Below are 17384 nucleotides of genomic sequence, written 5' to 3'. Positions count from 1 at the left end.
GTGTGTGTGTGTGTGTGTGTGTGTGTGTGGCTGAGTTATGGTGTTTTTTATTTCTAAATGTACCCATCTTTCATTACATACGTACATGATGACAATTCATAGTCATTCATGTACATCATGTAGTCATGTGAAAATCTCTGAATATCAGCACTGACCAACAGCAAAAGGTTTCTTGAAATATTTATTATTTTTCATGTGACCATGCTGCATAAGTGTTTTCTTTGTTGGTGCCAAAATAAATGTGATCTATCTATCTATATATGTTGTGCATTTTTTTATTCTGATAAAATGGCTTATTATATGAAACCTTTAAAATTCAGTACCATTCAAAGTACTGATGGATACAGTTCAGTGGTGGCTGGCCAGTACAGGGCGCTGGGGTGCCGCTCCCTTCAAACATCAAGAGATGAAATTTACTTAAACATGTTAAAGATAATTTAGTTGTATAATGCCAATAAATACCAAATGTTTTTCAGTCTGTGAGCACCTGTCAGCAGCAATTAAATATTGGTTCCAAATGGTATTTGGTTGATTTCTGTCTGAATACATATACTTGCTGGGTTTAGGGGTGCGGCCAAACGTTACCTTATGTAAGCTCTCAAACTTTCGGCAAGCAGGAGACCTGATGGTGCTGTCTCATTGTTTCTTTAAATTTTCCATGGGGCGCACTTCTGTGCACTCCAGACACTCCCACTTTTATTGGCATCGAGTTGGTATTGTTATAATGTTGTTTGACCTAATGTGATTGGACAATTCTCATGGCTGTCAATCATGTTCACACCCACCACGACGCCTCGTCTTGACTGTCAATCATCCACCATTGTCCTTCTTAATAACACTGTGACTTTGTGGACATTAAAGTAGCTGTCAGGTGTGCTGTGCCAACGGAAATTGCACTCCCCCCAAAAAAAATTTTTTTTAGTTCCAGCCGCCACTGATACAGATCCAGAAAGATGACAAGGCATTGACTTGATATCTTTGAAATCAGAGTAACTGTCAATAGTTAATATTTTAATTATCTTATTCAACTCAAGAACTGTATTAAATCTTTAAACAGATGAAATCCTAAAATGCAAGTTGTGGCTACATTTTGTATATTTTCCTATTTTGTCCCTGTTTCTTTTTTTTTTCTAGAATTGGGTTCTTTAATCTGTGACCAATCTAGATTGGATTATGTGGGTATAGAGCGTGACTGAAAGTGTTTGTCTTTATCACCATCTTTCTAATCTCTTTCACTTTCTTTTAGCCTGCATTTCGCTGTATCATTTCCTATTATTTCAAATTCATACATCTCACAGTGGCTGTGAGATTAAAAAAATCTTTACACCTTATTATAACAATACATTTGTCACCACTTGTTGGAGAAAATGTGTCAAGATGATACAATGAAAATGCATTGCAATGCATGGCACCATTCATTGATATACAAAATATTTAACTCAAACACAGAATACGAATCAGAATAAGAATAATCTTTATTTGGCTATGTATGTTTACACATACTAAATGGAATTTGACCCCAGTTTAGTGACTGTCAATGTATTTACATAGAATAACAAAAACAACAATCTTCAGGAATGTATACAAGGAATGACTATATACAGGTAAAACAGGAAGACCATAGTACAATGGTGCAGAGTGCAAAAATGCTGGACTAAATAAGTTAGCAGGTTACTTATATAAATGAGGTAGGTGGCCATGACAGAATATGCATGTATACGTACAATATACAGTATATACAGCATGCTTAGATGTATTATGACAACGTTAAATGTTCGTCAGAGTGACAGCCTGTGTCTTGTGCTCTGTAGCGCCTACAAGAGGGGAGGTGTTGGAATAGGTTGTGACCAGGGTGTGATGGGTCTGCAGTGATGTTACCTGCCCATTTCCCGACTCTGGAGATGTATAAGTCCTGAATAGAGGGCAGGTTGGCACCAATAATTTTTTTAGGCAATCCTGACTGTCCATTGAAGTCTGTTTCTGTTCTGTTTGGTGGCCAATCCAAACCAGACAGTGATAGATGTGTAGAGAACAGAACTGATTATTGCAGAGTAGAACAGAATCAGCAGTTCCTGAGGCAGGTTGAACTTCTTGAGCTGATGGGTAAAGTACATCCTCTGCTGGGCCTTTTTGATGATTGTGTCTGTGTTGGATGCCCACCTGTGGATCCCAGAAACCTGAAGGTTTCCACAGCAGACACAGTGGTGTTGAGTATGGTGAGGGGGGCGGGGGGACTCCTGAAGTCCACTGCTATCACCACAGTTTTGAGTGTATTCAGCTCCACATTATAACTGCACCAGAGGGCCAGCTGTTCAACCTCCCATATGTATGCAGACTTGTCACCATCCCGGATGAGGTCAAGTATCATTGTGTCCCAGCCACTGGGGATGCACAAGCCAGTGCATTCTTTGTGCCAGTCCCAAGCCCGAATAAATGAGGAGGGTTGCATCCGGAAGGGCATCCAGCATAATTTCTTTGCCAGATCAAATATAGCCATAGATATGAGTGGCTCTCATCTATGGCTCTGTTAGCGACGGGCGTTGGTAAACATCGGGACACAAAGAGCCATGGACATCTATAGCTCTGACAATGACTCCCAAGAGGATAAATACTGAGTCTCATCACCAGCCAGTCAGACTAGCTTGGTCTAGTCAGAAAGGCACGAACTGAGGAAGCCTCTTGGATGAGAGGCGAAATGTCTTCACGGATATACCAAGTCCAGTTGCACTTGATTCAACTCCTTTGGATAACCATGACCTGGATGAATGAGAACATTCACAGACAAGAAGAGGCTCCATTTCACGGTCCACTCGGAGGAGTTGGAAGTGTGTCAGATGGAGTGAACTGTCTGTAATATGCTCACCAAGCCAGGTTTCAGTGCGGCACAGCGCACCAGATCTGGGAAAATCCATGTTTGTTCTGCTGAGGAGCAGCAGTTTATCCATCTTGTTGACCAGAGAGTGGATGTTTGCCAGGGGGATTGACGGAGTACAGTTCAAAATCCCCGCTGTTGCAGTTTAAAGAGCGCTCTGGCTTGCTTCCCCCATTGCTGGCTGTAGCAAAGCCCATACAGAGCTTCTGCTCCTCCAACTAAAAGTTCGGTAAAACGCTCCGTTTCAATGAAAAACTGTAAAAAAGTTTGACCAGTGGATAGTCAGAGGTTTAAAAGTTCTTTTCTGCAAATGTGATCAGAGAGCAGAGGTGGACACCTAGGCTTCAGAAAGGAAAAGTCCTACCATGTATTTGTTCTAGCCATTCACTCAACAAGGTGATTTCATGGTGATTGCCTGGTTGAAGAGTTGTGCTAATTAAATTCAGCTGGTGTAGTGCATGGGTGGAACAAAAATGTGGCAGGACTTTTAATTTTTGAAGCCGGGTTGTGCACCTCTGTCAGAGAGTGAGATCTGAAATAAACAAAAACAGAAAAAGTACTAGAGAAAGCAGAACTGAGGCTGCTGTCTGCCGCTCCATGGTGAAAATTTGCACCTGCAACTTTTTACAATCTAAACTTTTGCAAAAAAGTATTAGTTTACTTTCATTTTTACTGGTGCACAGGAAGTGATATATTTTATGTAATTATAAGCTAGTATTTATCGAATGTTTATGGTATTTTTACGCATTTGGTATTTTATTTTTATTTTTACTATTTAAATTGAATTCAATTACTTTGATTTTGTTGGTTACACACAAATGAAAAAAAAAATAGAGGCCATGAGCCACGATTGTTTGACTTACGTCATTTAAGTGACATGACGTGTCTGCCACCAGTGGGTGGAAATTCCCTTGTGCAGCTTCAACCCTGTTACATTTTTTTGCCATTTTATTCGAGGGCCAAAGGACATTCTGTATATCAGGGGATTCCTCCTCTCTAACATATTATTTCTTGTTCATTCCATGTTTATAGAAAAAAAACGTTCTTCCTTTTATGGCCTCAACCTTAGAAATCCTAACGTTAATGTAACACATTGTTCATGAAGGTCTTCAATTTTCCGCTTATAAGTTTACCTACATAGTTTCTTCATTTGTCACCTTGGTGTTTGTAGGACGTGCATCATTTAGCTGATTAATTCATGAAAATTTGAGTTTATTATTTTGGTCTGTCAATTATTGCCCTGTTTGAGTCCCCCTTGTAGCAAGGCCTAACTATTTAAGTCACAGATTTTCTTAGATATTTGGTTAGTGGGGGAAATAGGTAGTATAGACGGTAAAGGTCTCCAATCAGCCTGCTAGATGGTCGATGGGTTTGTTGTAACAAAACAGCTATCATAATATGATAGTGGAGGAGTAAGCAGGAGCATTAGGCCTGCTGTACAGAGCTGAATGACTGCTGACCTCTGCCTCTTAAAATTCCATTCATCTAGAAGCCATTGTTTGCTCTTTTTTTTTTTTGAATCAGTGACGGTCAGTGACCCCAACTTCGAAGACATTTCTGGTAAACACAATGCTGAATGTGGATTGCTCGGAATCCACTGCAAAACATTCCCACTGAATTATGCCTACGCTGCAAAACTCAAAACTGTCACAGGAAAAAAATTGAGCGCCATTCCACTCTTATAAGTTCAGTAAGACATCCTCAGACAGAAAGATCGGGAGAGCGGAAAATTCTCTGACATCCAGTAGACGTGCATGACCCAGTCCCGAGTTGAAGAGTTTTTGGAAACATACATATTTTTAAGGTTTCATGCTATGGGAGTTCTTGTTTGGAATGAAGGAAACCAATCTGGCAAGTCATTGTAATAATGTTGACCAAAGGAAACATGTGATTGAGGCGTGTGTGTGTGTGTGTGTGTGTGTGTGTGTGTGTGTGTGTGTGTGTGTGTGTGTGTGTGTGTGTGTGTGTGTGTGTGTGTGTTAATGAGCGTGTGTGTGTGTTCGTGCAAGCATGCTACAAGAGTACATTGGCAGTGATCTGGATTAGGAAAGTGTATGTTTATGGACATGGGGAGGTGCCATTTGGATGAGTTGGGGGATTTTAGCTCTCATTGTCTCTCTCACACACACACATACACACAGAGCTCCTGCAATTATGGAATTTAACATTTTCTGCTCTGAGGTCCTTTCCAAGCCTGTTAAAACAAGTCCTATTTGTTTGTAAATGTTAGAATTAATTTGATCTTTAAATGTAGAAAAGTTATGTTGATTGATGGGAGAGTAGAGGATGGAGAGATAGAATATCAAAAGTGGAGCCTGTAAGAAAGTAATATTTCATTAAATCAGTTTTTTTAGGGGCATAGTTTCATTTGCATGCTTGATATTCTGGTTTGTGTTTGTGATAGACAGACAGGAAGAGACAGAGAGAGCGAGATGGAATGAGAAAAAGCTTGACAGTGGAAAAAAATAAATAAAGTAAGGTAAAAATCAAACAAGGCCTCCAGCAAAGGCAGAACGACAAAGTCAAAAACAGCCTGTAACATTTTAAAGAACAGATATATATGTGGTGACAAATAGGTCATGCAAGTGTGTTTAAACATGGACAAAGGTCCTCCACTTTCCTATTACTGAAAAGAGAAAAATGTCCCTTCCAGTTTCTTAATTTACCTTGTCAGATGGTCTTTGCTGTGCCCTGTCCATCTTACAGTGTCTGTCAGAGCAGTTTGGCAAATCTGGCTTGTCGCTTGGATAGAGGTAAAACAAATATTTAAACAACCAACATCTGTACATGTAGACAGGGTGTTTTCCCTGACAGTGATGATATGTGGTCTGTTTTTAAATGGCGATCTTTGTTGTTTTACCTTTTATTGTGGGTTCACTGAGGCTACAGATGACTGTACTTGAATATACAACCCCACTATGTTGTCAAACATACAGCCAATCACAGCGCGTGTCGCAAAGATCAAAGACTCCCTCTATACACCGTACTCTCTCGATACACGGCACTGACTATGGGGAATAGTGTGATCCTCCCACGCGCTATGTCCCCCTGGCGAAACTCCTCACTGTCAGGTGAAAAGAAGCAGCTGGTGACTCCACATGTATTGGAGGAGGCATGTGGTAGTCTGGATCAGCAGAGGGGGTAATTGGCCGGACACAGTTGGGCGAAGAAAGGGAGAAAAAACAAAACAAAAAACAAAACAGAAATAAGCGTGTTTTGTATCTCTGTTTGACTTGTTGGGTTCAGGTTGTAAAACCTTATAGACTTAGGCTAATAGCTGACGGAATCTGGAACTGGAGTTGGCCCCGCCCACTACTGGTAATGTATAGGAAGGGTTAAATGCGGAGGACAAATTTCAGTTCAACGTATGTGAGTACTGAGAAATGACAATAAAGAAATTATAAATAGATATAAATCTTATAAATCTCAAATCTTGAATTTGTCGGCGCTAGTATGCTGTTTCTGCACTGCACTGCGCTTTCTCGGGCGTTGTCTGGGATTCACAGTCTATTATAATACGTCTTTATGTAGATCTATAATTTATCTATGATAAGAAAAAAATGTCACAAGCTGTTGTCACAAAAAGTGCATCGATAGGCCCTCATTCAACCAAATCACTCGGGATTACATAAAACACACCAAACCTTTTGGAATTTTTTTTATTTTTATTCGCAGATAACAATACAAACAACAATACTGCAGAATAACAGAATCCTTAACAATTAATATCTTTAATTAAACTGAAAGACACGTGTTGCACCGCTATGCCACCCATCTCATTCAACAACAGAGAAATGTCTGGCTGACACCTTCCAGAGTAATGTGCCCCCCACCCAGAAGCTCCAAGTATTACTACTGAAGCTTCGGAGCCCAAAAAATGGTATTCGGGACAGCCCTAGTGTTTGGTGATTTCAACCATATGAACCTGTCCCTCGAACTCCTGAACTATAAGCAACAAGTCACGTGCCATAGCAGAGAAAACAAAACGTTGGATCACTGCTACATCTCAATTTTGAATGCTTACCATGCATTCGCGAGGGCTCCACTGGGGAAGTCTGACCACACTGTGTGACTCCTCATCCCAAAATACAGACAAAAGCTTAAATCCCTTAAGAAAACATCCAAATCTGTCAGGTCCTGGTCCATGGATGCCTTTGAAATGCTTTGAAGGTGCTTTGAATGCACTAATTGGAATTTATATAGTGCAGCTTGCGACTACCTGAACTCACTGACACAGTGCTGTCATACATCAAGTTCTGTGAGGAAATGTGCATCCCTACCAAAACAGTGATATTGTAGGGCAATAAAAGAGAACCCGGTTCTCCAAAGAATTACACCTCCTGCACAAAGAAAAGAACAGAGCGTACAAAAATGGAAACAGGGATTAATACAGATCAGCCAAGCAAGTTGCTTCCTGTAATAAGAAAAGCAAAGTCCGGCTATGCAACAAATTTGGAACAATTCTCTTCCAGTAACTCCAGATTAATATGAAAAAAATCTTAAGGAAATGACAATTATAAAAATTGCCTCTGCTCCCCTCCCGACAATGACCATAACCTCCCAGACAAATTAAATTAGTTTTATGCAAGGTTTGAAAAGACTATTCCACCAGCCATCCCCCCTACTCCCACTCCAATGCCACCCTTCTGCATCCAGGAGGATGAGGTGAGAGCTACATTCAAGAAGCTGAACATTAGTAAAGCAGCAGGGCCAGATGACGTCAGTCCTGCTTTGTTGAGCCACTGTGCAGCACAATTGGCCCCAATATTTTCCATCATATTTAACACCTTTCTAAATCCAATGTACAGTCCCACATTGCTTCAAACTCTCTACCGTCATTCCTGTGCCAAAGTCCTCAAAGAGCACCTGCCTAAATGACTTCAGACCAGTTGCCCAAATATCTGTGGCCATGAAAGCATTTGAACATATCATTCTGTCATACTTGAAATCTTGCACCTCCCCAATGATGGGCCCTTATCAATTTGCCTATCAAGCCACCGATCTGTTGAAGATGCAGTTAGCATAGCCCTCCACCATGCCCTGTAACACCTGGAATCACCAAATGCCTACACATGCATCCCATTCATAGACTTTAGTTCCGTCTTCAACTCCATCAACCCACTCAAACTCTTTACCATACTCTTAGATATGAACATTGACCCAGCCATATGCCACTGGATTCGGAACTTCCTCTGGAACAGGCCACAGAGGATGAAGGTTAATAACCTAACCTCACATCCTCTTACTCTCAGTGCAGGTGTTCCTCAGGGCTTTGTTCTCTCTACCTGGCTCTTCTCACTTTACACCACCCATGTTACATCGACAGACAGTTCTGTGAAAATAATAAAATACGAAGATGACACAACCATTTTAGGCCTCATCTCCAACAATGATGAAACCCAGTACCACACTGAAGTAGACCAAGCTGTCACTTGGTGCACAAACGATGACCTTGTGCTTAATACAGCCAAATCCCAAGAACTCATTATTGACTTTCGATGCATGCCGAATCCTAAAACACCCATACAAATGAACAGAGACCCCATCACCACCATTGACTCATTTCAATTCCTTGGAACATACATCAGCAATAAACTGAAGTGGAAAATTAACACTGAAGACATCATTGCAAAAGCTCAACAACTACTATACTTTCTTAGGCAGCTTAAAAAATACTGAATCAAACATGAACTTCTCTTTCTCTTTTACTCAGCCATTATTGAGTCCATCATACCATTTTCTATTACAGTGTGGTAAGGCGACACACAGTCAAACATGGAAAAAACTGCAGTGGATTGTCAACAAGGCATACAAAATCATAGGCAACCCATTCCCCTCAGCTGAATCTCTACATACTCACTTTCCCCCTAGCTATTTGGACTCTGAATTCCTCCCTATAGTCACCTCCTCACACACCCCTGGCATGCATACTACAATTCATCTAATTGTTGTGCGTAATACGTTTGTTGCTGCTATTGTGTGACTGTATTGTTCATGATATGTGGAGTGTCTGCTGTTGTCCATGGATGTATTGTGCTGCAGAGTTTAACGTGTACCGAAAACAAATTCCACCGGCCTTGGTCGTGTGGCTAATGAAACGATCTATCTAAATAGGCCTGGTGTATCTTCCAAATTCTTTAAATACATACTGTCGCATACAATATGAAGATCAATTCAGATACATTTATTGTCCACGTAAATAAAGTTGATTTCAGTTATTTGTGTTCAGGTGGGAATTAAGAGGAACTATCATCTGGTCTCCATTAGTAAGGTAGGGAAGAGGGGAGACAAGCCTATGAATAAGTCAGTGTGTTAGTGCAGTCATGCAAAGAGATATCTTTCAAGTTTTATTATCATTTGAGAGGAGGATGTGAGGTGAGATATGTGTGTGTGTGTGTGTGTGTTTGTGTGTTTGTGATGCATTTTTTGTACTATACTGTTAGGAAGGGGAGGGTATCTTTCGGGGGGCAACGTTAAGTGTTAATGTTAGGGTGTGTGTGGATGTTTGTGTTGATGAATAAATGTTTGCATTTTTATGTGTGTGTGTGTGTGTGTGTGTGTGTGTGTGTATTTCTATGTTGCATTTCCATATGAGCCTGTTGTTCTTCAGGCATAATGTAACACTAGTCAGAGTGTGCAGAATGGAAAGAAATGCATTGTTTTTGTGGAATATTTTAAAATTTTCTTTCTCTCTCCCCTTCCTCTCCCTCTACTTACTTTATCCTGTGCACTCTTTATTTATTTCTCCCTCTCTCCTTGTCTCCTGTGTCTTATCTCATTCCTCTCTTTCTGCCTTTTTTCTACCTCCTTCCCTCACCACATGTTCCCTTGCCTCCTCCTTATTTTCCTCTTTTTCCCCTTGTCCTCCCAACCTTCATCCCTTCCACCCTCCAGGTGACAGTGTTTGTATACACTGACCTGATGCTGGTAACCAGAGAAGATGAACCAGGCAGGTGTAATGTGCTTCAGAGCCCCCTTTTCCTGCGACAGCTACGACTGCAGGATGGTAGGTAGACTGCCACTGACACACATGTCTCCAGACTGCCACTGACACACATGTCTCCAATCACTACGATTGCATGAAAGAGTTGGACCACTCAGAAAAAGTTAAACAAATTTAGGAGACACATAGTCATTCTCAACATTTTATCAGCAACAGTAATAGCCATTCAATTAAAACCTCCTAAGTTTGCTCTTATATGAGAACAAAGTAAGAGGAACTCGTTTGTGGTTGCGGTCTCTCAGCCCCTAAACTACATATAAGGAAATGTTAAATAATAGCAAAAACGATAAATAAGAAATCAGAAATCCCATAAAATAATAAATCAGTGAAAGTTATTTAAGGTACCTACTGTTCATTATTCTGATGGCCTGGGGGTAAAAACTGTCTTTGAGGTGGCTGGCTGGTCGGCGCTCTGATGCTCTGTAAGTGTTGTCCAGAGGCAAGGAGGGAGAACGGACCATGTGCTGGGTGGCCAGTGTCCTCCACGATACTTAGGGCCTTCCTTCTGCAATGGGTGGTGTAAGTGTCCTGAAGCGGTGGCCCTGCTGTTCTTATGATCTTTGAAGCCGTTTTTACTATCCTTCCCAGTTGTTTGTGGTCCTGTTCAGTCAGGTAGCCATTCCAGTAAGGATGCTCTCTATGATAGTCTGATAGAAATTGAGCAGGGTTTTTGTGGACATTTTGAAATTTTTAAGCTTAGAAAGTAGTCTCTGTTGTGCCTTCCTAATGGCACAACTGGTTTTTAGAGACCAGGAGAGAGAGTTTGAGATCTGAATACCTAAAAATCTGAAGTTCTTCACAATTCCAACAGGGACATCACATCATTGATATAAACTGGTGTCTGAAGCTTTTGGACTTTCTAAAATCAACAAATTAGGGAGAAGTTGTTATCTTGATATCATATGGATTAGTCCCTCACCTCCTTCCTATAGGCATCTTCATTGTTGTCATTTCTCTGTCCAGTTACTGTGTTGTCATCTGCAAATTTTACTCTGCTGTTATGATATTTGGTAACTCAGTCATGTGTGAACAGACGCTAGAGTAAGGGACTAAGACAACAATCCTGTGGTGCTTCTGTGTGGAGAACTGTGGTTGATGAGTAGCTGGTACCTGCTCTCACTGTCTGAAGTCTGCCTGTTAGAAAGTCATATAACCACTTACAGAAGTAATTACATAGACCAAGGTCCCTCAGCTTTAACAACAATCTAGATGGTACAATAGCATTAAACACAGAGCTATGGTCAATAAACAACAATCTGACATAGTAGGTGTTTTTTTTTCCTTCAAGGTGTTTTAACACAGTAGGCAGAGCCAGTGATACAGAATCTTCCACAGATCTATTTGACCGATAAGCAAACTGTAGTGGTTCAAGGTTGGCAGGAATGTTAAGATTTATATATGTCTTAAGTTATTTTTTAGAGCATTTCATTATTACTGAGGTCAAAGCAACAGGTCTGTAGTCATTAAGACAGGACATAGGTGATTTTTTTGGGGTACAGGCAGAATAAGGGTTTTCTTAAAGCAATTAGGAACCACACATAGTGACAATGATAGTTTAGAAATGTCCGTAAAAACATTTGATAGGTGGCTAGGGCAGGTCTTAAGGCTTTGCGTGCTTTGACAGATTTAAAAACCTTACTCACGGGCATCCGGGTGGCGTGCTGGTTTATTCTGTTGCCTACCAAAACGGTGATCGGCGGTTCAAATCCTCCTGTTACCTCTGGCTTGGTCGGGCGTCCCTACAGACATAATTGGCCGTGTCTGTGGGTGGGAAGCCGGATGTGGGTATGTGTCCCCGTCGCTGCACTAGCGCCTCCTGTGGTCGGTCGGGGCGCCTGCTCCGGGGGGAGTGGCAACTGGGGGGAATAGTGTGATCCTTCCACATGCTACATCCCCCCGGTGAATCGCCTTACTGTCAGGTGAAAAGAAGTGGCTGGCGACTCCACATGTATCAGAGGAGGCATGTGGTAGTCTGCAGTGAGCAGAGATTGGGACGGCTCGGAAGAGTGGGGTAATTGGCCAGATACAATTGGGAGGGGAAAAGGGTAAAAAATCTCCAAATATACCCTCAAAAAACGTTACTCACGTCAGCCTCTCTCACCTGATGTGTTACCTCGTTGAGTGAGTGCCCAACAAGGTTCTGTGTATTGTCTGGTGGGCTCGATTCACTCAAAGTGGGCGTAGAACCTGTTCAGGTCATCCGGGAGTGAAGCGGTGGTGAGGGCAAAATTCCCCGAGTTGGATTTGTAGTCCATTATCGTTTGCAGTCCCTGCCACATGTGTGTGGAGTCCCCTGTTCTAGTTTATCCCAGTATTTTTTTTTGGCTGACTTGATGGTTTTCCTCAGTCCGTACCTGGGTTCCTTTTAGCTGTCCTTGTCCTCGGCTTTAAAAGCGGAAGTCCTTTGTTTTAGTCTCAGCCAAATGTCGCTGTTAATCCAAGGTTTCTGATTCGGATAGGAGCAGATGATACGGGTGGGAATACAGATGTCCACAGAGAATTTAAGATAGTCCGTAACTATATCGGTATATTTGTTTAGGTTCAGAGGGTTCCAGAAAACCGACCAGTCCGTTGAATCAAAACAACCCAGAAGTTTGAGCTCATTTTCCACAGATCAGCACTGTACTGTCCCCAAGGTGTGTTTCTCGCGCTTAACTTTTTGCTTGTAAACAGCTAGCAAGAGCACAGTTGAATGGTCCAATTTCCCAAAATGAAGCCGTAGAATAGACCTGTTGGCTCCCTTGGTAGTGGAGTAGCAGTGATCTAAGATCTTGTCGCCACTGGTTGGACAGCTGACATACTGGAAGTATTTAGGTAGCACTGATTTGAGGCTGTAGTGATTGAAGTCCCCCGCCACAATGGAAGTAGCCTGTGGATGCTGATTCTCATAGCTGCTCATTGTACCGTAGAGCTCTTCCAGGGCTACTGTAGTGTTGGCTTGTAGTGGAATGTAAAAAGCAGTTAACAGGACGGTGGAGAATTCCCTTGGTAGGTAAAATGGTCGACACTTGATTGTAAGATGTCCCAACACTGGCAAACAGTACTGGGAGATTACTTCCACATCGGTGCACCATGAGTTGTTAACCAGAAAACATACTCCCCCACCTTTTATCTTGCTGATCGTTTCACACAAACAGTCCAGTTGGTGCACAGAGAAGCCGTCAGGCTGTATGGCCTTGTCTGAGATGTTCAAGGTCAGCCAGGTCTAAGTGAAACAGAATACACAGTAATCCCTTATGTCCCATTGGGCACTTTTACAGCAGTGGAGTTCATCTAGCTTGTTGCCAAAAGATTTTACATTAGTGAGCAAAATGCTAAGGACTGAAGGTCAAATTGGGCAGAACCGTAGCCTAGCCAGGACCCCGATCATGTTACACATCTGCACCTTGCTTGGCGTTGGTTGCTCGTGCTCCAAGATACCGTAAGGTTGTAAACAATGTCTTTTGTACTTCCGGAGGTTTGCACAAGTCTGGAACATTTAATTTTAAGCCCAGTAAGGTCTGACGGTCATAAATGATCGTTGTAGATGTGATATGTGTGAAAAAGCTAACAACTAATGCAAAAACTAATAAAAGATAGAGAGAAAGGGCGTCCGGGTGGTGTAGTGGTCTATGCCGTTGCCTACCAACATGGAGATCACAGGCTCGAGTCCCCGTTTTACCTCTGGTTTGGTTGGGCGTCCTTACGGACATAATTGGCCATGTCTGCGGGTGGGAAGCCGCATATTTGTATGTGTCCTGGTCACTGCACTAGCGCCTCCTCTGGTTGGTTGGGGCACCTGTTTAGGGAGGAGGGGAACTGGGGGGAATAGCGTGATCCTCCCACATGCTGCGTCCCCCTGGCGAAAATCCTCACTGTCAAGTGAAAAGAAGCGGCTGGCGACTCCACATGTATCGGAGGAGGCATTTGGTAGTCTGCAGCCCTCCCAGGTCGGCAGAGGGGTGGAGCAGAGACCAGAAGAGTGCAGTAATTGGCAATGTGCGATTGGGGAGAAAAAGAGGGAAAATCCATCCCCCCCCAAAAAAAAAGAATAAGAGAAGCTTGTAGCGTGTCACCATCGGTTGGCACCATCTTGTTTCTTTCACAAACCGTGAATTAACATGTGAAATTATATCTAATTTTAATCAACAGGCTTGTGTGCCACATAGCTTTGCAGCAACAGATAGTGTCCAACATGTTCAGAAATGTGTTGGCGGCAGTGATGAGGATTTTGTTCATGAGGTCTTATTTGGGTTTTGAGATCCAGTTTAAAACTGCTTCCCCTATTCGGGAAAGGTTTGTATCTCATCCAACTAAAATGGGAATTAAACCCGAGCTTGCACTTCCATAATGCAAAAGCAAACATTCAGCAGATGACTGAGTGGTGCTGAATATGACACTGACATTGCTTAAAAACTTTCTTATATTTACCACTTATTTAATTGAATGTACAACAATTTTATAATACAACAGTTATTATACAATGTCTTCAGTATGCAATTGCGATTTCTTTCCGAGTATCTGCAGATGGGGTTTTAGCCGGGGTCGTTGAGGAGGTACAGTACACCAGAGAGTTTTGAATCTTACTTGCCCTCATGCACAGAACTCAACAGTCAAAATGAATTTACAGTTAGAAGGACAATATATTTTAGGTGTCTGCTTTGACTCATGAATGTGGTTGCTGATCCCGTAGTATTGTCTTTTTATTTCACTGAGGTGTAAACACACTTCTCCTCAGGCAACGCACAGCGAATAGTTTGGTTTTAAGCGTTAAACAAAACCTAGAAAAGTTAAATAAATAAGGTTCATATGTTTAGAGTAGACGAGTCGGACAAAGGGGAAAGGCCTGGAATAGTGCTTGGGATAAGGCCAAGGGAAAAAGGATACAAACTCATGCAAGAAAAGAGAATTTTTGGCCCATTTTGCTGTGGCCATTTGAGGATATGGCTCAAGAAAAATAATAGTGGGGATGAGAAGTCGCTCTGTCTCCTCCACAACTTATTCTGTATCTTATAAACTCATTCTTGATTTCTTCCCCTCTCCTCTATTTTTCCCTTTTACCCAGCATTTTCCCCCGTTATTGTATTTTCATATTTGAATATATTAAAAAAAATCCATATTTCATGTACAACCAGGCCAAAGTAAATGTAGATAATTTACATACATTATGAATGACTCTCTAACTATTGAAAATCTGTCTGAATGCTTGAATAACTTCACCCAGTTGGTAAGAAGTAAACTGAAGCATGCCCGACAAGCTGACCAGTTTACTTAGCCAGGCATTGCTCTCCTTTGGTCTCGAGCTCTACTGTCATCGAGCAAAAGTGTATAAAGCCAAATAGGGGCCGTCTATTCAAGATATGCAAATTCAGTAGGATGAGCACATTAAGATTCCACTTGTGTAGAAGATAAAGTAAAACTGCAATGAAAGCAGTTCTAAAGGACCACATACTGTAGCTAGCACTTATATACCTAAACCATGAGAACATTTGGTTGCAGGGGCCACAACCGCCGATAACATCGCTGGGTGGCTCTGACCATCCTATCCTACCACAAAAACTATCTTAGTTCAAGATAGACCGGTCCCTGGGCTGCGTCAGTGTCCTTCTTTCCTACAGCTCTGACAAAACAATAGAAGTCACCAGGGGGTGGTAGACAAAGTGGTGGGTGTTTAGGTGGTGTGTGTGTGTGTGTGTGTGTGTGTGTGTGTGTGTGTGTGTGTGTGTGTGTGTGTGTGTGTGTGTGTGTGTGTGTGTGTGTGTGTGTGTGTGTGTGTGATGAGATGAGGGTGCATCTCCACCCTGTTGCCTGTCATTGTTATTTCATTAGAGCAGCGTCACTCAGGAAAGAGGTGCCGGGGGATTTTGTTTGTTTCAGCAAGGGTGTGTTAGACGTGTGTGTGTGTGTGTGCTGTGTGTGTCGTGTGTGTGTGTGTGTGTGTGTGTGTGTGTGTGTGTGTGTGTGTGTTTTGAAGGGAGGGGGGGTCGTGTTAGTACATGTGTGTTTATGTGTGTGTGAAATGATACAAGTGCAATACAAGGGCCTTCCTGTGTCCCTGTCACCCTGATAAATACTGAGGGTGAGCGTGGGGAAAAAAGAAAGGCTGCAAACATACACACCCGCGGCGCAGCACACCACACACACACACACACACACACACACACACACACACACAAACAAAACACACACCACACACAAAACACCACCATAGGACTATGGAAATTACCAAGTGTCAATGCTCCATAACCTTATCATACAGCTAAACATTTAGGCTATGAATAATGCACATACCTCTGCCGTCCATGACATCATCAAGCTCATTTGATGACATCATCAAGCCTCATTGTGGGGCTAATTACCCCGACACACTGAGCTGAGTACCTACCTCTGACAAGGTGCTAAAGTATCAGGAGAGCAATTTATCATATCTAAAGCAGAATCTTTTAGGCAACAAACATTTTCTATTTAATCTTTTGTGAACTTTCTTTGTGTGGATACAGAGATAATTATGCGTTAAGCAGATACATACACCACTACTACCTGGTCATATACATACACCACCTTTACCTGTTCATATACATACACCCACCATTACCTGGCCATATACATACAACACTACTACCTGGTCATATATATACACCACTACTACCTAGTCATATACATACACCACTACTACCTGGCCATATACATACAACACTACTACCTGGTCATATACATACACCACTACTACCTGGTCATACACGTACACCACTACTACCTGGTCATATACATACACCACCTTTACCTGGTCATATACATACACCACCATTACCTGGCCATACACATACAACACTACTACCTGCTCATATATACACACCACTACTACCTGGTCATATACATACACCACCACTACCTGGTCATATACATACACCACCACTACCTGGTCATATACATACACCACTACTACCTGGTCATATACATACACCACCACTACCTGGTCATATACATACACCACCACTACCTGGTCATATACATACACCATTCTACTACCCGGTCATATGCATACACCACTACTACCTGGTCATATACATACACCACTACTACCTGGTCATATACATACACCACTGCTGCCTGGTCATATACTACATACACCACCACTACCTTGTCAACATACATACACCACTACTACCTGGTGATGTACATACACCACTACTACCTGGTCAGATACATACACCACTACTACCTGGTCATATACATACACCACTACTACCTGGTCATATACATACGCCACTACTACCTGGTCATATACATACACCACTACTACCTGCTCATATACATACACCACTACTACCTGCTCATATACATACACCACTACTACCTAGTCGTATACATACACCACTGCTACCTGGTCATATACATACACCACTACTACCTGGTCATATACATACACCACTACTACCTTGTCAGAGATGCGTTCTTTGTAAGCTGTAGAATGTCTTTTCATGCCTCCATTATTAACAAAGCTTTCAGGTGGCATCAACATCATGTACC

General features: G+C 42.0%; 1 protein-coding gene across 1 annotated transcript in view; it reads left to right on the top strand.

The window, feature by feature from the left end:
* The window catches only part of rgs3a (regulator of G protein signaling 3a), a 177692-nt gene that overhangs the window by 13883 nt on the left and 146425 nt on the right, over positions 1-17384 (top strand). The window contains exon 8 of the mRNA XM_056290421.1: positions 9767-9878. Within this exon, the coding sequence (XP_056146396.1) occupies positions 9767-9878 (112 nt within the window). The remainder of the gene's footprint in view (positions 1-9766; positions 9879-17384) is intronic.

Source organism: Lampris incognitus, chromosome 12 (assembly GCF_029633865.1).
Source record: "Lampris incognitus isolate fLamInc1 chromosome 12, fLamInc1.hap2, whole genome shotgun sequence".
Lineage (NCBI taxonomy): Eukaryota > Metazoa > Chordata > Actinopteri > Lampriformes > Lampridae > Lampris > Lampris incognitus.
This window is presented reverse-complemented; position numbering and strand designations above follow the sequence as displayed.